Genomic DNA, 22500 nt, shown 5'->3' with positions numbered 1-22500 from the left:
CTGACTATTATTTGCATAAACACAAACAAACTGACTATTATTTGCATAAACACAAACAAACTAACTGACTATTATTTGCCTAAACACAAACAAACAAACTGACTATTATTTGCATAAACACAAACAAACTAACTGACTATTATTTGCCTAAACACAAACAAACAAACTGACTATTATTTGCATAAACACAAACAAACTAACTGACTATTATTTGCCTAAACACAAACAAACAAACTGACTATTATTTGCATAAACACAAACAAACGAACTATTATTTGCATAAACACAAACAAACTACCTGAATATTATTTGCATAAACACAAACTAACTGACTATTATTTGCCTAAACACAAACAAACAAACTGAATATTATTTGCATAAACACAAACTAACTGACTATTATTTGCATAAACACAAACAAACTGACTATTATTTGCATAAACACAAACTAACTATTATTTGCATAAACACAAACAAACTACCTGACTATTATTTGCATAAACACAAACAAACTGACTATTATTTGCATAAACACAAACAAACTAACTGACTATTATTTGCCTAAACACAAACAAACAAACTGACTATTATTTGCATAAACACAAACAAACTGACTATTATTTGCATAAACACAAACAAACTAACTGACTATTATTTGCCTAAACACAAACAAACTAACTGACTATTATTTGCATAAACGCAAACAAACTAACTGACTATTATTTGCATAAACACAAACAAACTGACTATTATTTGCATAAACACAAACTAACTGACTATTATTTGCATAAACACAAACAAACTACCTGCCTATTATTTGCATAAACCCAAACAAACAAACTGACTATTATTTGCATAAACACAAACAAACTGACTATTATTTTTGCATAAACACAAACAAACTACCTGACTATTATTTGCATAAACACAAACAAACTGACTATTGTTTGCATAAACACAAACAAACTAACTGACTATTATTTGCATAAACACAAACAAACTAACTGACTATTATTTGCATAAACACAAACTAACTGACTATTATTTGCATAAACACAAACAAACTAACTGACTATTATTTGCATAAACACAAACAAACTACCTGACTATTATTTGCATAAACACAAACAAACTGACTATTATTTGCATAAAAACAAACAAACTAACTGACTATTATTTGCATAAACACAAACAAACTAACTGACTATTATTTGCATAAACACAAACTAACTGACTATTATTTGCATAAACACAAACAAACTACCTGACTATTATTTGCATAAACACAAACAAACTAACTGACTATTATTTGCATAAACACAAACAAACTTATTTGCCTAAACACAAACAATTGAACTATTTTTTGCATAAAGAGACTGAGACTGAGACTTCGAGATGATTGTGAAATGATTTTCTCAAAGGCCTCTACAAAAGAAATAAACAAATAAATATGTTGATAATACATTGATACATGAATAAACACATAAAAAGAAATAATCAAATAAACACAAAAATCTCCTAAACAAACAAACAAACAAACAAATGAATGAACAAACAACATTTGCATATACAGACTAGTCACTGCCTGTGATTTCATATCTTAGAAACAAACAAACAAACAAACAAACAAACAAACCAAATGCATTCATAAACCAGTATCTGCACAGGGGCCAACTGTACCCTGCTTACACCTGCACTCACTCTCTTCTACACTATAAAAGTAAACAAACAAACAAACAAACAAACAAGCAATGGCCTTTGCAGCGGATGATATCATCGCGGATATCGATAACGTTGGTAACAATAACACTAGACACACCACATGTTTCTTCCTTTGAAAGTGACGGAGCAGTCCTTGTCCTGCTGGTTTGGGGGGGCGGGGGGTCTTACAGGGGGCTTGAGCTCTCACGGTGGATTACAGCGCTCTATTATCTCCTAATCTGGCATTTCACATGCGACATGAGCCCTTCCAAATGGTCCCCAAACAGCGCCATTGAGATGCTAAGCAGTGGCGTGTGAGCGTTAATTGGCTAAATGTAGTCTATTTGTGTAATCCCTGACTTTCCAACCCCCCCCAACACTGACCCCTCCCCCTCCCCCCACATACACACACCTCCCCAAACAGACGCACCCGCCCAGTCCGGCGCTCTAAACGGAGTGGATTTACACAAAGTGCCGCAAATAATCTCTATTCAAATATCTCCATATGACAAAGTGCCAGCAATCAGGCCGCGCGCCGCCCCCCGGCCCATTAGAACTGAATCAGGGGGTCTCTGGGGGATTCACAGGGGGAGGAGGTGATGGAGGGATGGATGAAGGGAGTACAACCTCCTCCTTCTCAACCCTGAGCGACAGATTCTTTAGTACAGGCGACGGTTCCATTTAGAACCATCCACAACACGTTTTCCATCACTCTGGAGAACCACGTCCCCATGCAAGCAACCAAGCATGCAGTTCTTCTATACAGAACCCTCTACATGCTTAAAGGGTTCTCTGCATGGTGAAATGGTTCTTCAGATCGATGGAAGACATGTTGTGTATCATTCTATATAGACCCGTCTTGAAAATGGTTAGATATGGCACCAAAAAGGGATCGTCTCTGGTCATGGTGTCACGTGTAACAACAGTAAAAGCCTTTTTGGTGCTATGCAGAACCATTTCACCATGCAGAGAACCATTTAAGCATGCGAATGGTTATTATGAGTGTTCCGGGGTCGATATGGAACCATTGTCTTTAATAAAGAACCCTTAAAGAGCTATGATTTTTAAGAGGGTATGTAGAAGCATTTCCAGCTGAAATGGTTCTCTGTGTGGTGAAATTGTTCCTCCAATGGACAGAGAATGTGTTGTGTATATATGGTTCTATACAGAACCTTTTTTAAAATGGGTTCTTCTATACTTATGTGTGTCAAGCTTTTAACAACAGTAATACCTTTTTGGTGTTATATAGAACCCTACATAACACATTCTGCATCAATTCGAGGAACCGTTTCACCATGCTCATGGTTCTATATGGAACCAATGTTTTTAATGTTGAAGAATTATTTTTTTTTTCCAAAGTGTATACAAACCCATTTCATGCTTAAATGGTTCTTTGCATGGTGAAACGGTACCTTACATTAACGGAGAACGTGTTGCATATGGTTCTCTATAGAACTTTTTAAAAAATGCCTATATAGCACTAAAAGGGTTCTGCCATCAACAGCAGAACAACAGATTCTCCATTGATTTGAAGAACCATCTCACCATGCACAGAACCATGTAAGCATGCGAACGGTTCTCTGAGTGTTCATGGCTCACCATGGAACCAAAGTCTTCACTAAAGATCCTTTGAAGTCCATGTGGAACCATTTCATGCTGAAGGGCTCTCCAGACAGAACATGGAGAACATGGTGTTGTATAGAACCTTTTTAAAAGTGGGTTCTTCTGTTGTTTTTAATATCAACCCTTTTTGCTCAATATAGAACAATATACAACACGTTCCCCCAATCTGAGGAACCATTTCTCCATGCAACCATGCATAGAACTGAACAGAAGCATTCCCTACAGTAGAGAACCCTTGAAGAACCATGTGTTCTAGGTGCGCACGTGCAGAGTGAATACCAGGCGTGGGGAGTAAAGAGTGGAGGCAAGGCCGGCGCGCGAGCTGTTATATATATATTTATCTCACGGCTCTCGCGCGGCCCATTCAGCGCGAGGGGAGGATTCTAAATGGGAAATTAGCATTCTGATGAGAGCCTATAGGGGCCCCATGCGCCGAGAGGGGGTGTGGCGCGCCCCCGTGACATAATACCCCAGGGACCCCAGCGCGCTCCCGCTAAACAGCCTTGATACAAATAGGCAATTTGTAAAGGGTTCGGCAGGGAGGAGGAGGAGGAGGAGGAGGAGGAGGCTCCTCTCAGTGCACACCTGCTTTAATTCGCCTCCTCTCCCTCCTCTGGGCAGGAGGAGTGACCTGACTTACAAGAGACCAATCAGACAGTCGGCCGCGCGGCCCGGGACGCTTTGTGAGGAGGTCACAGTGAGTCCCGGGTTAAAGAGAGAGAATAAAACAATCAGCAGAGGGAGGAGCAGAGCGAGGAGGCCTTTCAGACTCCGGCCTAATTACAGTCACAGAAAAGAGACGAGGGGGTGGGGGGTGGGGGCGGGGGGTCCTGACGTCTGACAGCGAGCACCATCATGGCACGAAGTGCGAATTTATTTATTTCTGAATATATTCCTAGGCTATGGTTTATAGCATGTTAGTTACACATATATAACATGTCTGTATATACATTATAACAAAAAAAACTAAGCTTAACGAGGGGGTGGGGGGTGGGGGCGGGGGGTCCTGACGTCTGACAGCGAGCACCATCATGGCACGAAGTGCGAATTTATTTATTTCTGAATATATTCCTAGGCTATGGTTTATAGCATGTTAGTTACACATATATAACATGTCCGTATATACATTATAACAAACAAAGCTAAGCTTAGCGGTCCAAGTTGTTGCCTTGAGACGTGTCGGAACGTGACGACTTCTGGATGTTATTTATTTGTTTATTTGTTCATTTTCAGGTCTTTGTTCTTGGCGCTTTCTCGGGCAGCAGCTCTGGTCGTGGTTCCGGACTCTAACGCCATTATTTTTAGTGGAGTACTGAGGATCTGAAAGCGGCGGAGCTCATCAGAATAAACAGATGCGATTTTCTCCGTTTATCTGGGTTAATAACACAGAAAACGCTGCTTCTAAACTAGAATAGCAGTGGGTTGAGCTTTATTTGTATATGGAAGTTAAAACTTCCGTCTTTTTCATCACAGTTTTCCACAGAACTGGAGAATCCTCATATAAAATATATTTATATACAGTACTGTGCAAAAGTATTAGGGACCCAAGACACATTTTCTAAATCTATTTATTTGTGTCGTTTATGTTTATTTGCTGAGAAATGTGTTAATATTTGAATAAAAAATTTATAGAATTTTAATTAATAATGCTTAAACAGCAGCTCCTGGTTTGACCAATCAGTGCTCAGTAAATTGAGCTCATGATGTAATTGATGATATTAACGAGTCTCTGTGGCGGCTGTGAAGGTGTCCAGGAAAAATATGGACCCGAGAAATTCTCAATATTTTTTATTGTTTTTCTGTTTATCTGAATTATGAATACGACTTTATTCTGATGTATATTGTGATGAACTCACTGCTGAGGTACATTGATGAAAACTTTGCATAGATGCCTAAAACCTTCACACAGTACTCATAATTATACATATATATATATATATATACTGTATTTTGCTGTTGTCAGAACAAAACCTCATATCTCCAAAATGGTGAGTTTACAGAAGAAAAAAAACATACTTTACTTTTAATGGAAGTCAATGGAACCAGAATGTTTTCCAAGTAATTTTGAGCCATTCATCATGAAATTTACAGACAATGTATAAGGCAACATGTATTTACATGTCAAAAATTTTGAAAACGACAAAAACTGAGATACGAGGTTTTGCTCCAACAGCCATATACATGTTCTCATTAAACCTACAGATGTATGCAAAGGTTTGGGCAGCGTAGCTACTGTTTATTTACTGAATGTAACCTATTGGGAAAAAATAAAACAAAATCTGGCTTGTGCAAAATTTTATAATTTTACACATTTGATATTTTATGCTTTATTTTCTCCAACATGTAAAATTCAGAAAGTAAACAGTCCCCGCGCCGTCCTCGAGTTCGTTTAACCTCACTTAGGAAACTAACATAGAATCTGACCAGGGGTGCACAAACTTTAGAACAACTGTGTGTGTGTGTGTGTGTGTGTGTGTGTGTGTGTGTGTGTGTGTGTGTGTGTGTGTGTTTTCATACACACACCCACATATATCTGAGAGCTGCTTTAATTACAGTATTACCACTGACTACATCTGTCCTCTATAAGCCCCGTCCTACAGGGCTGCAGCCCCTCACGCTCACACAGGCTCACCCTTCACTGTGAAGGACCCTCTGGAGTTAGCTGGTGACGACGGGGTCCTAATTGTTTATGAAAGGACCTTTCATGTAAAAAGCCGAGCCGACGGCGAAGCACAGATGGGGGTTTTCGGCAGGAGGAGTGCCTTCGCATCCGAAAGCAGGAAGGAGGAGGCCGAGGCCGAGGCAGTGAGGGAGCGAGATGGAGACGGGGCTTTGTTTGGGCCTGGCCTGGAGAGTTGGCGCTGTTTAACGGCAGCCTTTGTGTGCAGCGCTCTGACCACATTAGAGCTGAATAGACCAGTCAAGCCCATTACACAAAAGCACTCTCCACACTCAGCCCCTTCACTTCATTAATCCACATTAACTCACTCATTCACTCCACATCCAGAGCACCCAGAGCACCAGCCCGTCAGCACGCAGCGCTGCGCACAGGTCAGAGCCAGGGTTATTCCTGCCTCGGGATGTATTCGTGAGGAGATCGGCTATATAAGACAATCCACTACCATGTGGAAGGAGAAAGTCGAAGTGAAAATAAGTGAGTTTGAAAAACTGTGACTCCTAACAACCACCCGGAAGACCTGGTAGACAGCAAAACTGGCGACATCCGACGAGCAGCACTTACAGCGTTCATCTTTGAGCTCCACTCCTGCTTAGGATTGGGAAAAAAAATCCATGTGTTTCCGTGTCTGACTCAGTGGGTCTGAACTTGCGAACTCGATTAGAACCAGAAACTGCAACCAAGTTGTAAGTCTGAACGTTGGAGGTGTGGAAACAGATCCCTGCAGAGTTCTTAAGCAAGTCTCCTGAAAAGAGTGGGTGCCAATCAATCTGATATTCTATCTAGTCACCACGGCTTATGTGTCATTGTCTGTCAAATAGTTAAAAGAAGTTCAAAATCCTCTACAGAGTGCATTTTAATGCACAGTTGTTTTTATTTCTTAGCTGAATTTAATAGATTGGGGACAAATAGAACAAAATCTGACCCGTGCAACTGTTTATATTTTGTTTTTTCATTCTTTCTAATATGTTCAAGCCAGAATATAAACAGAAATGGTGCGCTTAAATGTGAAAAAGCCAAAGAAAATGTATCTTCTCTTTTCCTATTACATCATCTAGAGGAACATGTACAAAGAGAAAAGCAAAAGCCCTAAAACCGAACCCTGAGAGACTCCACAAGAAATAATACTTCATTTTGACGAATGATTTCCCACTGAAACCATGAATTGTCTATTACTTAAACATGATTCAAACCATTTCTAAAACCGTGCCCGAGCGGCCGACCCAGCATTCAGGTTGGTGGATTAAAATCTTGTGCTCAATGGTATCAAAAGCTGCACTAAGATCCAACAAAACCAGGATAGAATTGTGTGTATCAGCACCGGGGTCATTCACCAATGCGGTCTCAGTACTATGGTTAGAACGAAAGCCTGACTCAAACTTCTACTGCAATTTGTTTGATATTAGATTCACATGTCATTGTTTGAAAACATTTGTCCAAGACTTTACTTAAAAAGGAAGGTTTAAAATGGGTCTAAATTCATTAGGCTGCTCAGGCCGCTGTCTGACTCTGTGCGTATATCTATAGTTTTCAGGAGCAGCTTCAAGTAGGGCCGCTGTGCCCACTATATATCTGCACTATGTTCTGTACAAAAACACACAGATACACAGAAACACAAATACACACCAACACACAGCTCTGCACCCACACAGACCTATAAATATCTGCCTGTTTATCTTGAATTAAGCAGCTGAAGCTTTCTTCCTCCTCCTGCAGCACTGCTAATTAACACACTGAGAGATTCTGCTTTATGCTGCTAACACTAATACAGCCACTTCAGCCCTTTCACAGTGCAATCAGGGCTAATGAAAGCACTATACAGTTTACACCCAGCACCTACCATCACTGCACTTTCCACACCACACACGCGCCTGTGTGTACAGGAAAACACCTGCTGGGAGGGCACTTAAGTGCAGCATGGCCACCTTAAATGGAGCTTTAATATGAAAGGGAAACACCCTTAATTATGACAACACGTTCTATCAAAGCCATTATCACACAATTACAAAGCACACTGCAGTAATTGAGCGGAATAATATCGTGCTTTTAGTAGACGATCATCCGTCTCTTTAAAGGATCATTCGGATGCATTAAAAAAGAATTCATACTGCGATGCTTTGATTGCACGAGGGTCTCAGGTTTAACAGCAGCAAAACATCAGGAAATCAACGTGGTCTGCAGGTCAACGTGTGGCCTGTGAGGACATTTGATTTGGCCCGCCAGAAACCTCAACCCGTCACGCAATGAGAGCACAGACTTTTTAAAATCAGGCCTTCAGAAAAGGCCCAACGATTTCTGGAAACAAAAAAAATGCACATCTATAGTTTATAGTTATAGAACCCTGCATGTATTTAAGCTCTCTAAATATTTCTGCTCATTTCATGGAAAGGAAAAGGATACGTTCTCAAAACATCCAGAGGAAAAAAAAGCCATTTATTTATATCTAGATAGGTAGAGCCAAGCAAGCTCTCCTATTGGCTAGGACTTCGGGAGCTGAAGAGAAGTTTAGTTAACTCACTAATCACGTTAGTTAACTCGGCATAATTAGGAAGTGAGCGAGGAATCACCCTTTGGTTTCCAGTGGGCGGGACCAATTTTACGAGATAAACATCATTCTAAGCCTTCTGGAAGTTCTAGATACATCAGTGATTGAATTCTCCAGCAGCCCTGCTGTGTCTGATCCACTCAGACCAGCACAACACACACTAACACACCACCAGCACGTCAGTGTTACTGCAGTGCTGAGAATGACCCACCACCCAAATAGTACCTGCTCTGTGAGGGTCCATGGGGGTCCTGACCACTGAAGAACAGGGTAACAGAGTATCAGAGAAACAGATGGACTACAGTCTGTAACTGTAGAACTACAGAGTGCAGCTATACAGTAAGTGGAGCTGATAAAGTGGACAGTGAGCGTAGAAACGAGGAGGTACATCTCAACCTCTTCACTGGCTGAGCTCTGGAAGATCTTACTGATCTGTTGAAGCGCTGTAGCCGTCTAGACCACCTCACTCAGCTGAGGCTGGAAAGTCTTAACGTCTCTTACAGCTCAGATGGTGGAAGATCATTTTCATACAGAGCTCCTAAAGCAAGGAATGCAAGCTCCATGAATCCAGGATAAAACATATCTGTTATGGCTGGCATGTGCCGAGATGTATCGTAACCACCACCCAATAATATCCAGCCAGAAGTGGCTCTGTGGTCAGAAGCTGACCACTAATGAAGGGCTACAGGACGGCCAATACAAACCGAGCATTATGGCCTACGGTCTCTACTTATACACCAGCAAGGTGGGACTACAGGGGAGGGGTTTCTATAAACCTCAATTATCTGAACTGATTGCACTTACCCAGGCTGACATGACCACTTTCCAGTCTTTACCCCTCATGATTATTTATTTACATTGCAACAAACAGAAAAAATACATGTAAATAAAGGCAAGAAATTCATTCAGAGGTCAAGAGTCTTAAGAGTTGCTGGATGAGTCTCATTTTTAACTGACCTGCCTTGTAGGTCTTGTTTTTATTGTTCTGTGAAGCACCTCAATATTTGCATCTTATCTATCATTTTTATTTTTATCCTCACTTAATATTATTCATGAGGAGCTTGGAATCGTTCAGCTGAAAGGAAGATAAGGAGTGATGAAGGTGTCTGCGTGCAGGAAGAGGACGTGTTGGTGTAGGGGGTCAGCAGGTCACCTTCTACTGACAGACCCAGAACAGCCTCTGACCTCTAGCATAAGGCCAATGCATCATCATGACGCACAGGTCTGCAGAGGTCAGCTATGACACTGAATCAGAAATCCTGGATCATCCACAGACATTAAGACGCAATCTCTCTCTAAACAGATCCCGTTGAAGTTCCCCTGAACTCAAAGATGTGGTGTTTAAATGGTCAGCTCCACTTCGAGGGCTTGGTTTGCTTATAGGCACATTGTTTTTCACTGTATTCCAAGATTACAGGGAAAATGTCCAGCTGGGATGAAAGGTTCCTTTTTGTGAAAGGTTCCTGTCTTTTGTGGCCACATAAATGTTTCAGAGACGTTCTAGGGCAAAGCGCAGTTTGCAGCGGTCACTACAGCCGAGTGAGAACAGGAATTTACCAGCATAACCCTCGCATGAAAGCACAGAACTTCAGAAGACACCATGGCTTCATCATCACCCAAATATTAGTGTTCATAAAACCCAACCAGATGAACTGTCAGTTGAATATAATTGGTTGCTGCTAATATTTTATCTGGTTTACAGTTTATATTTTCTTTAGATTTGTATATAAAGAACATACAAACAGTGTAGATGTTCCCTCAAAGCTCCAGCAGTGGTTCTAAGGTCTGATTGTGGAGCTGAAAATACATTTCAGAGTCTAATATCCGACTTTTTCCTCCTACATTTTGAGAAATCTGTCGTTCCTTTTGGTTTCTGTGTGTATAAAAACGTCACATGTCAAAACGAAAGAAGCGCAAAGCCAGAGCGCCAATCAGGGCCCAGCGGTCACTTTGTTTAGAGCTGGTTTTGACCTGTTGGTCATACCGACCCAGTGCAGCACGCGGTTCAACGTCAGCGCAGCAGCGTCAAACTTTGGGAGAGTCTGTTCAACATAAATGATGAACTAACCTAACTTTGTGTAAATAGAGCTCAATATAGAAATATGTCCACATATGCAGTCGAGACTGACGCGGCTTTTTTCTGAATTTCTACAAACACCGTTTCATTTTATAGTAAATGAGTTTGGGCTGGTTTATGTTTATGAACAGACGCCTACAGATCAACATAGTAAAGGAGCTCATCTGTGATCCTGAGTTTAAAGCCAGTTTTTATTCAACTTAAACTTGGAACTAAGTTGTAAATAAATCTGAAACTGAAACTTTGCTTGTGTGTAAAAAGTGATTTCAGAGCCACTCGGTTCTCCCTGATGGAAACTGTTTACCTTCAGTGTTTTGTGCTTCTGATCATTTTAATAGACGTCAGCGTCACTAATTAATGACGTTCTATTAAAAGACTGGTTTACCAAGAGAGACGCTGGAGGACTTTCACCTGAAATGAGTTCATGAAGCCAGTCTGGTTATAAAAATGATAACAGGACATCAGAGCCAGAATTCCTCTTTTAGTACTTTTACTTTATACTTAAGTACATTTGAAGGTAAATACTTTAGTACTTTTACTCAAGTGGAGGTCTAAAGGGAGGAACTTCTACTTCTACTGGAGTGATATTTTACCTTGGGTGTCTACTTTAAGTCAAGGACAGGGTTTGTGTTCTTCGTCCACCACCATCTTCCTCTCTCAAACGGTTTTAGAATTTTTATTCCCCTCATCAAAATCAAGCCCTTAAGGAATTGAATCGGGTGTGTTTGAGTGATCAAAGCCGTAAACCCCAGCAAACTGGAGCTGGACAAGCATGTAAAAGCCTTATCCCTGGTAGTAAATCTCAGACAAGAATGCTTTGCTTGGATAATACAATAATACAATAATTGCAGTGCTAATGTAGCAATATTAAAGACTTAGCATGCCATTTTCACCTACTTACAGCATTCCTCATCTAATGCAGCACATATAAGAGGAATTTACTCAAGGACGCATGGTTACTGTTGAAAAACGCTGGTTAGAGGGTCATAATCTACTGCGTTAATTAGCAGTCATCAATCTATTATTCAATCATTCCGTTAGCAATTATTGCTCAGCGAGTTTTTCTAGAAAGAAAACTCCACCAGCCATTTACATGTGATGCAATGGAAACTGCGTTGAACGCTCAGGTAGAATGTTTACCTCAGCATACCGAGTAATAGCTTAGTATTATCCCAGGGCTGAGTCCAGGGCTTTAGTGAGTCCTGACCGACATCAGGCCCTCAGCGTTACTCCAGACTCGCCTGCTACTGCTTAAAATGCCAAATTTTTTCTGAAGAAGGTTTAATTTAGAGTCTTTAGTTAAAGATCAATGAGGTCCAGTTAGAGAATTTCCTCCAGTGAAGGTCCAGAACATCATAATGTCTAACCTGCATCCTGACTCAGTTCCATATACTGTTTACTGAAGTAGCCGAGCAGGAATATCAGCATCTTATACAGTCGACAGCTGAATATCAAATCAAATAAAGTCCAGTTCGGTCAGATTTCACCAACATTTACTGAACATCAGATCAAATAAAGTCCAGTTCGGTCAGATTTCACCACCATTTACTGAACATCAGATCAAATAAAGTCCAGTTCGGTCAGATTTCACCAACATTTACTGAACATCAGATCAAATAAAGTCCAGTTCGGTCAGATTTCACCACCATTTACTGAACATCAGATCAAATAAAGTCCAGTTCGGTCAGATTTCACCACCATTTACTGAACATCAGACCAAATAAAGTCCAGTTCGGTCAGATTTCAACATTTACTGAACGTCAGATCAAATAAAGTCCAGTTCGGTCAGATTTCAACAACATTTACTGAACGTCAGATCAAATAAAGTCCAGTTCGGTCAGATTTCACCAACATTTACTGAACATCAGATCAAATAAAGTCCAGTTCGGTCAGATTTCACCACCATTTACTGAACATCAGATCAAATAAAGTCCAGTTCGGTCAGATTTCACCAACATTTACTGAACATCAGATCAAATAAAGTCCAGTTCGGTCAGATTTCACCAACATTTACTGAACATCAGATCAAATAAATTCCAGTTCGGTCAGATTTCACCAACATTTACTGAACATCAGATCAAATAAAGTCCAGTTCAGTCAGATTTCACCAACATTTACTGAACATCAGATCAAATAAATTCCAGTTCAGTCAGATTTCACCAACATTTACTGAACATCAGATCAAATAAATTCCAGTTCGGTCAGATTACACCAACATTTCCTGAACATCAGATCAAATAAAGTCCAGTTCGGTCAGATTTCACCAACATTTACTGAACATCAGATCAAATAAAGTCCAGTTCGGTCAGATTTCACCAACATTTACTGAACATCAGATCAAATAAAGTCCAGTTCGGTCAGATTTCACCAACATTTACTGAACATCAGATCAAATAAAGTCCAGTTCGGTCAGATTTCACCAACATTTACTGAACATCAGATAAAATAAAGTCCAGTTCGGTCCGATTTCACCAACATTTACTGAACATCAGATCAAATAAAGTCCAGTTCGGTCAGATTTTAATAACATTTACTGAACATCAGATCAAATAAAGTCCAGTTCGGTCAGATTTCACCAACATTTACTGAACATCAGATCAAATAAAGTCCAGTTCGGTCAGATTTCACCAACATTTACTGAACATCAGATCAAATAAAGTCCAGTTCGGTCAGATTTTAATAACATTTACTGAACATCAGATCAAATAAAGTCCAGTTCGGTCAGATTTCAACACCATTTACTGAACATCAGATCAAATAAAGTCCAGTTCGGTCAGATTTCAACAACATTTACTGAACATCAGATCAAATAAAGTCCAGTTCGGTCAGATTTCACCAACATTTACTGTCAGTTTCCTCTTTTTAGATCACGTCATGTGGAATAACTTCCCTCTGACTCACTTTCTTCTCTGACTGCTGTTTCTCTCCTCTTCCACTGGAGTCTCAGAGCTCATTGTAATGCACAGATCTGATTGGCTGAGTAGCATCATGTGATATTTACAGCGCGTGTGATTGGTCTGTGAGTCTCCGGCTGCTAAAGCTACGGTAAAGGCTCGAGAGGTTACGCCGATTAAAACAGGACCACCCCATCAAAATTAAACAATTCTCCATAGTTTATTGGTTATAGATCCAGGTCTGCATAGGACAGCGTCTGGGTCCAGACTCGGACCGCAGTCCACCTATTAGTGACATCTGCTCTAGAGGCCCAAACCATCACTTCATTTGTTGCTTACACCAACATCAACCTACAGTTCTCCCGCAATAGCCTGTGGAATAGAATCATCCAGTTTGAAGACCAGACCCCTTTCTGATGATGCATCTTGAAGGTGGAGGAACTTAAATGCAGTTTTTTTTTAATGTAGTTCTTCAAGAGTTCTTTAGAACAGACAGTTGTTCTATTTAGAACCATGAGTTCTATACAGAACCAGTTCATGAATAAACGGTTGCTTGCATGTCTCATGTTTCTTCAGACTGATGGAGAATGTGTTGGATATGGTTCTACAAAGGGCCAAAACAGCACTGCTATTGTTATGATGCCAATCTTGTGACAATAACAGAACGATTTTTGGTTCTATGCAGGACCACTTTCAAAAATGTATTTACTATCCAAAACCACCAGAGAACCTACACGAGTCCAGCTCTGCTAGCTTCGCTGCCAAACGTTCACCCAAACAGAGGCTTCCTCCAGCCAAGTTGAGGTTTGCCCAAGTTGAGGTTTGCTGAGGCTTCATCTGCAGGGCTCCAGGACGATGTTCGAGACGGACAAACTCCATATTTTCCCAGACGACAAACTTATCTACAATCAGCTGGACTCTTCTCCATTTCTTGGTCCTGTAAGAACTCGAGGAGCTTCCTGCAACGCTCTGATTGGAAGCAGAGCCTCCACGTTTCAGGGGAAGGAGCTTGTAACAGCTAACAGATGCGGCAGAAAACAGAATAAACAACTAATGGAGGTCAAATTACACACTCTGAGCAAATCTGCCATTTTTCCATCGGACTCTGATGGGAACTGCCGGTGGAAAAATCACTTTTGTCCTCAGCGTAATGGACCTGGGCTGCAGAGGCCGGAGACGCGTGTCCGTGTGCGACCAAGGCTCATTCTCCAGCGAGGAACATGGACGAACGAGAGAGAGGGAGGGAAAGAAAATCAAAAAGAATGAATTTGTCTTTGGTCTGTAATGAGAGGCTGATTGAACACTTCAGAAGGAGAACATGCCATCATTAGAGCTTCTCTCCTTACAGAGCACCAAAAAAAAAATCTAATTACAATAAAAGAGACGTAAAATAGCTGTGAAGCCTCCATTTAGGCCTAATCATATCAATTACGGTAGCAGCTAACCCTCCTGAGAGAGAGAGAGAGAGAGAGAGAGAGAGAGAGAGAGAGAGAGAGAGAGAGAGACAAACTGAAAGTGGGGTGGAAGAGCAGGAAGTGAATATATTTATATACTACAACAATAAGTACAGCAAGAAAGAAGAGCTGACATCAGGAACATCAGGGGGAACCCTCAGAGCTTTCCAGGTCTTCAGTGGAGTTCAGTCATGAACAGAGTCATGAACTGAGTCATGAACAGAGTCATGAACTGAGTCATGAACTGAGTCATGAACAGAGTCATGAACTGAGTCATGAACTGAGTCATGAACTGAGTCATGAACTGAGTTTAACTCATTTTAATTTAGCAGGGCCATCATACTTGCTGCATGGGAACGCTGTCATTTCCTTCTTTCTTACCGTTTCATTTTCGGTTTGAAACAAAATGGTTAAACTCTGAAACTGCCCAACAGAAAATGATCCAATCCGGATTGTTTTCTCTGTGGCATCTAAACAGAAAGTGGCCAAGCAAGCTCTCCCATTGGCCAGGACTTCAGGAGCTGAACTGAAGGCCTGTTAGATTGACCACCAACATAACAAGGATGGAGCAGAGGAATCAACCCATGATGCTTTGGTTTCAAATGAACAGCAAGAAAGAGCATCATCCTAGTGAATGTGAGTTGGAGTCTAAGCAGGTTCCGGGTAGTTGTTAGGGATGTAAAACTGTGGCGGCAGCTCTATGCAGGGCTCTACACGGAGAGTCACTGTAAAACTGATACATAAAAGCTCAAATACATGTTAACGTCTGTTCCAAGCTTCAAATAAATCACACGCAATGTCTTTTTTACAAGCTTCAAAGGTCTTTGTTTAATCTAGAACAGCCAAAATACGCTCATGAGCAATGCTGATGGTTTAGCGCTAACACACCATTAGAACTCCTATAGAGGTGCTAGCAGAATACTGTTTTCTCACTTATGGCCTGAACTGAAGCTCTGTTAGTCAACGTTCAGCACTAAACCACAGGCATCCAGAACCTTTTTCTTCATGAATGCCAAGACTGGCTGATTAGGTGCTGAAGTTCGGTACTGGCAGGGAATTTTTCGCTAATCCTGTAGTAGACCTTCTCTGTTTATGGACCACCAAAAATCCAGATACAATAAACAGCTGAGGTCCTGCTAGTAAGCAAAGCAATGCTTTGCATGCGATTAGTCAACGAAAGCTGGGTTTCAGAAGCTGACAGATGTTCCACCTCCATTCCATCAATGAACCTTTGGCTCTCGGATAACATCGCGAGTCTTCAACAAAACCGGGTCCATTAAAGCCTGAATAAAGGTAGCATCTCTGCATCCTAAACACCGCCTAGGCCCGCTGGATCTGCTAACGAAGGCGTACAGACCACCGATTTCTGCAATCCGACTCAAACCCTGTAGTCGCTGGTCATCTCTCAGGATAAAGTCTGTCCCTCAAGGCTAGATCTCCTTCGGAAAACCTTTATGGGATTAGCCGATTTCACACCGCCAAAGCGTGAAATGTGACTACTGAGCACTGACTAGACTACAAAACTCCGGGAGCCTTAGATAAAGAAAATCAGGCCTGTGTTTTTTTGACTGCCTTTTGTGAGTTCACAGCAGAACGCGGGCTTTTCTCCTGCGGGCAGGCCCTCAACACATTTATCATTTACTCCAGCGCCGGGTTTTTATGGCTTTTCAGCCGCCGTGCAGTACTTAGTGTATTTCATGGGCGTAAAAAAGCCCCAGCAGGCGCGGCCCAAGGCAACAGCGGCAGCGACATTATTAGAGGAGTTAGATATAATTCAGCCGATCACAGCTGCACTTAAGGAAGAGTGCTGCCGCTGCCCCGAAGAGAGTCTGAAAGCCGCAGGGACAGATTTATAGAGCGTTAGTGCAGTCTGGTTGGCGGAGGAGGAGGGGAGGGCGGCTAAAAGCGCAGTCGGTGGCTATACATAAGCAAAGAAAGCGGCGTATCTCGGCCAATATCAAGACAGAAGTATATTTTAATAAAATAAACCGAAGCAAGCATAACAGAGGAAAGTGTCCATTACCAGCAGCATGTCCTAATGAAGTGTGATATGAACTAATTCATTCACAGACATCTATTACGTTTAAGAGTCGGGGTCTAATCTTCATTAATTGTTGGACTACATTAGCGTATTGTGATATCCAGAGCAGAAGGAGGCAAATAAGGGGTCGCTGTGTTAAAGGAATACTCTATTATCAAGCCCGCCATCCACACACGCAAAGGCTTGTAAAAGAACGGAAAGTCCTCGGGTTTAAAACACTTCAACAGGAATTTTGACATGTGCAAAGGTTTGGACATCCGTCTACGTCAGTACTTGGTCTTGGAAACATGTTTTGTAGCCAGCTTTTTATATTTGTCCGAGGAATTCATTCACCCGTTCACCTATTCTGGCATCTACCTGTGCATTGGCTGCCACCCAACCCCAAAACATTAGTTCCACCCTCATGTTTAACAGTTGGCACGATGTTCCTTTCATCATATGCTGCTTTTTTGCCTCCAAAAACCAATGGAGGGTTACATTTGTACTTTGTCAGTCCACAGCCCTTGCTTCCAAAACGGAAATCTCTTCTCCAGATCCTGTCCTGCACACTTCTGACTGGAGGTCACAAGTCAAACTTCCTTCTGATGATGCTTACAGATGATGTTTGTGTAGGCAGCACTGCAACACCACCCCTGTGCCAGCTATACCTTCCTGCAAGTCCCTTGTTGTCATGTGGGGGTTTTGCTTTGCCTTTCTGGTGAGCATACATGCAGTTCCAGATCTCCACAGCTCCCCTTAACTGCCATTTCATAACCACATTTCAGAAGAGCTTTGATATCTTTTTTATAGGCTTCTCCAGCTTTGCAGGCATCAGTAAGCTTCATCTTCAGATCTACAGCCAGCTGCTCAGCGGAGTCCATGACTGTTGGATGTTAGCAGAAGATTTGTAGAGTCATGGAATTTATTTGACTCTAGAATGGGCATCAGCCGACTACTCATGACCGTTTCTCATTGTATTTTCTATTTAAAAGCCTTTGTGAGACTTCTTGGTGTGGCAGATCAGGCTAATTAATACAGCTCCATTTAAATTTCATGACTGAACCAGCTAATTAATTCACTAATGCTGTGCCTACATACTTTCAGGAAGAGTCGGCAAGGCTGTTAGTGTACAGTGTAGCCAAAACAGCTTTTCAACTGGCACCTTCATGTTTACACTGGACAAATACATGGTATAGAACCCTTTCCGGTTTTATACAGAACCCTCTACAGCACATTCTCCATCAACACGAAGAGCTCGTTCACAGCGTGAAGAACCATTTAATCATGGGGAGAGTTCAGGGTTCTATATAGGACCATTTGACTGACTGAAGAACCCTTGAAGAAGCAGTTTTAAGAGTTTAGTTGACAGGAGGTTGAAATTGGTAGGTGTTTGTTTTAAGTTAAGAGACCCTTATTAGTCCCACGAACGGGGAATTCCCACCTCTGCATTTAACCAATCCGTGAAGTGAAACACCACATACACACTAGTGAGCACACACACACTAGGGGGCAGTGAGCACACTTGCCCAGAGCGGTGGGCAGCCCAATCCACAGCACACGGGGAGCAGTTGGAGGTTAGGCGTCTTGCTCAAGGACACCTCAGTCGTGTGCCAGATTACCGCACCTGATCCAGCTAATCACCCTCTTCCCAAGTCCCTGATGGGCTGGCTCAGATGTATTAGAGGCAAGTAAGCTCTGCAGGAAGGCAGCTCTCTGGAACCCGGGTTAGAGACTACGGTACTCTCTTCTACACAGGGTCTTCTCTCGTGTCTGGACTGAGCTCATCAGCTAGTACCTGCACACAACCCCTGCTTTCACACCGCTAATCTGAACACAGCCAACGGGAGCAAACCGCCTGCGCTGGGCGAGCGTGATCAGTGTTTACTGCCGTTCTAGCCGTAATGGCGTTCTTACAGCCTGCGGTTAGAGTGATGGAGGGAGACGTCTCCTCCAGCTCCTCTGGCTCTTACTCCCTCATAAAACCGTCAGCGCGAGCCTGTTTGACGACGTGCGCTGAGTTACGGCCGTGGTCTAAGAGAATGTGTGAGTTTGTGTGTCATAATGTTCAATAAAGAGCAGCAGAGAGCAGCAGACAGGCTACCTGCCCCTCTCTAATCAACAAATCACAAACTACTGTGGACACAGAAGAGAAGTGAGCAGACGGTCACGGTGATCAGATGTTCTGCTGGTCCATACGGCGTGAAAAGATCAAAGAGGTTCACATATCGCTTTTGTAGCTTTTTAGCTCTCGATCACAGTTTATGGCATATAATAAACATACACACTGTGTGTGTGTGTGTGTGTGTGTGTGTATAATTTTCTTGATTTTTTTTTTTTCATATTTATAAATTTATTTTTTGTATTTATAAAAGTGATCGGTAATTTTTCAGCAGGTGTGATGAGATTATTTTGTCCTTAGAAATAACTACATAAATTATATTTACACACGTTTTTATAACTAAAAAAAATCTATACTTTTTGTGGAACATAAAATTCACTATAATAAACTTGCGATTATACTGAGGTTTTTGTTATTTGACTATTTCCAAGCCAAATTATAAGTTCTCCCTACACTGGCGGATAATTTAGTTCTAAAAAACAAACTTCAAATAAAATGATCTGCCAGCAAAACGAGGTTTAAAAATTAGATTCAGAAACTGGAACTGCGAATAAAAATAATCAGTCAACTTTGCCTTTTGAAGCAGTTTCAAAGCGTTTTATTGTATTCATGACGACCCGAGTCTCGGGGGATATCTGGGCACTGTAACCCGCACGTAAGGAGAAGGCACTTCATGTTCAGCCCTGAAACAGTAACATCATCCAAAAAGAGTGAAATCGAGTGGGGAATGGAATAAACACTGATTAATAATAAAGCACCGTGGCTTCCCAGGCCTTGACCTCTCAGCATCAGTCAAGAAAGCGCAGTAAGGGCCACTCCCTCCCGCCTAGTGGCAGTGTGGGGGTACTGCGCTCTAAAGTAAAAGGTCTTATGGCGGGACAGAGTGAGGGCGATTCTGACAGACTGGTTGACCGTAGCGGCGTCGTGTCCCGAGACGTGGGTGGATCTGGGTTTGTCAGTAAAAGAGCTGTTTGTACTCTAGGGGTCTGTCTCTAGGGGGCGCTGCTGAGTGCTGTCTGGAGCTCGCGGAGCAGCATGGAGCCCACGACGGTTCTCTCCGTGTTGACGGTGAGTTGAGCGCTGGAGTCCTTCTGTACCACACACACCAACACCAGAGTCCCAGAACTCACCAGCTTGGCCGCGAACCTGCACACAGACAGACGAGCAGTACATCAGTATACTAGGCTTCACGGGGCTACGGCAGAATCTCGACTGGCTCCCTACTCCCTACATAGTGCGCTGCTCAGGTCAGGAAGCTCTGGCTTGCACACAGTGCTCTAAATGTTAGACTGGGAGCTGTGCAGCTAATGGCTGGACATACATGGTACTCTGTTCGTCATAATGCACTAAAAAAGCCTACGTAGTGACCTACGTAGTGCACTACATAGGGGGTCGGAAGCAATTCGAGACTCAGCCACACAAACACTTTCCTGGCACCAGTTTTTAGGCTTAATGTAAGATTTGCAACTGAAATGTTTCACTTATTTTATAATAACTGGAGACTAAAGGTGGGCGATGTGGCAAAATGCCATAACATGACGTTTCAGGACATTTTTAATGATACACAATATATCGCAATATTTATTTTTTCAGACCTCTAATAATTCACAACAGACAAAAAAAATCACATTTTTAAAAAATACTACAAAAAACGACAAACCCAATGATTTATTTTCAACATTTCACACTGTGCTGCATCAAATCCTGTTAAACATGATCAAACATGCCAGCTTTTTAATAAAGCGGGTGCTTTTTAAGCACTGACGATACCCATGATCCATTCAGAGACGCATAGCCTGATGCGATTCATCACATTAACGATAAACAGTCATATTTCCAAACAGCTCAGCTTCTACTCCAATAAACGGTCAGGCCGGGGTCAGCTCAATCCCAGCAGCTCAAGAAGCTGAAATTGTTCAAATAACTTCGTTTTATTTTAAAATAGAAATAAATTGTAACCCGACGTTTTTAAATGTAATATATCTGCAAATGCTCGGGACACAAAAATGGATATTTCCATACAATACAGAGATGATAATAATAATAATAATAATAATAATAATAACAACAATAACAGAACATAGAACCTCTCTCAAACCCAAGGTGGCTTTACAGAGGCCTGGAAAAATAATCATTTAAAATAAAATGAATCATAAATATATATAAAGGACAAATGTTTGCATTCTAGTTTTTCCATTAACAACCACCTCCAGTAACACCGTGTCCAAACACCCCACGGCCGGTCACTCAGGCCTGTGATGCTGCTGCACCGCCCCTCCATCTCTTCCTCCATCCGTCTGCACTAACTGGACACGAGCGCCCGTCTGTGAGTGCGGGCAAAATCGCGGAGTTTGACTTCATTCGAATACGAATGAAAAAAAGACCACCCTCAGAGGAGCGCGGCCGATCCAGCTGCCCATATGGCGGCGTAGGAGTGCGGCGAGGGTGAGCATGTGGTGCGTGTGTGCTGAGAGCAGGCATGCCTAGTCTATTATGCCAGTTGATTAAAAAGCTATTAGGGGCCGAGAGTCTCCCGCCTGTCAATCTCTCTCTCTCACTCTCTCCCACACACACTCCTGGCCTGCAGAGGCTCAGGGGTCAGAGAGCACCCCAAGGGAGTGTGTGTGCATAGAAAGGGAGAAAACCGTGCATGATAAACTCCTTAATAGATAAAAGAGAGTATACTTAGTTTTGTAGCATATAATAAAGAGAGAGAGAGAGAGAGAGAGAGAGAGAGAGAGAGAGAGAGAGAGAGAGAGACAGAGAGAGAGAGAGAGAGAGAGAGAGAGAGACAGAGAGAGAGAGAGAGACAGAGAGAGAGAGAGAGACAGAGAGAGAGAGAGAGAGAGAGAGAGAGAGACAGAGAGAGAGAGAGACAGAGAGAGAGAGAGAGAGAGAGAGAGAGAGAGAGAGAGAGAGAGAGAGGGAGAGAGAGAGAGAGAGACAGAGAGAGACAGAGAGAGAGAGAGAGAGAGAGAGAGAGGGAGAGAGAGAGAGAGAGAGAGAGAGAGGGAGAGAGAGAGAGACACAGAGAGACACAGAGACAGAGACAGAGAGAGACAGAGAGAGAGATACACACAGAGAGAGAGACAGAGAGACACAGAGAGAGAGACAGAGAGAGAGAGAGAGAGACAGAGAGAGACAGAGACAGAGAGAGAGAGAGACAGAGACAGAGACAGAGAGAGAGAGAGAGAGAGAGAGAGAGACAGAGAGAGAGAGAGAGAGAGAGACAGAGAGAGAGAGAGAGAGACAGAGAGAGACAGAGACAGAGAGAGAGAGAGACAGAGACAGAGACAGAGACAGAGAGAGAGAGAGACAGAGAGAGAGAGAGACAGAGACAGAGACAGAGAGAGACACAGAGAGACACAGAGACAGAGACAGAGAGAGACA

At 42.2% G+C, this 22500-nt stretch overlaps 1 protein-coding gene across 4 annotated transcripts in view; it reads right to left on the bottom strand.

The window, feature by feature from the left end:
- Positions 1 to 19679: 19679 nt before the first annotated feature.
- The window catches only part of ap3b1a (adaptor related protein complex 3 subunit beta 1a), a 90914-nt gene continuing 88093 nt past the window's right edge, over positions 19680 to 22500 (bottom strand). For all 4 annotated transcript variants that reach the window (XM_017722040.2, XM_037545979.1, XM_017722039.2 and 1 more), the window contains exon 27: positions 19680 to 20256. In XM_017722040.2, the coding sequence (XP_017577529.2) occupies positions 20103 to 20256 (154 nt within the window). In that variant the 3' untranslated portion in view covers positions 19680 to 20102. The remainder of the gene's footprint in view (positions 20257 to 22500) is intronic.

Source organism: Pygocentrus nattereri, chromosome 16, assembly GCF_015220715.1.
Source record: "Pygocentrus nattereri isolate fPygNat1 chromosome 16, fPygNat1.pri, whole genome shotgun sequence".
In the NCBI taxonomy this organism is placed as follows: domain Eukaryota; kingdom Metazoa; phylum Chordata; class Actinopteri; order Characiformes; family Serrasalmidae; genus Pygocentrus; species Pygocentrus nattereri.
This window is presented reverse-complemented; position numbering and strand designations above follow the sequence as displayed.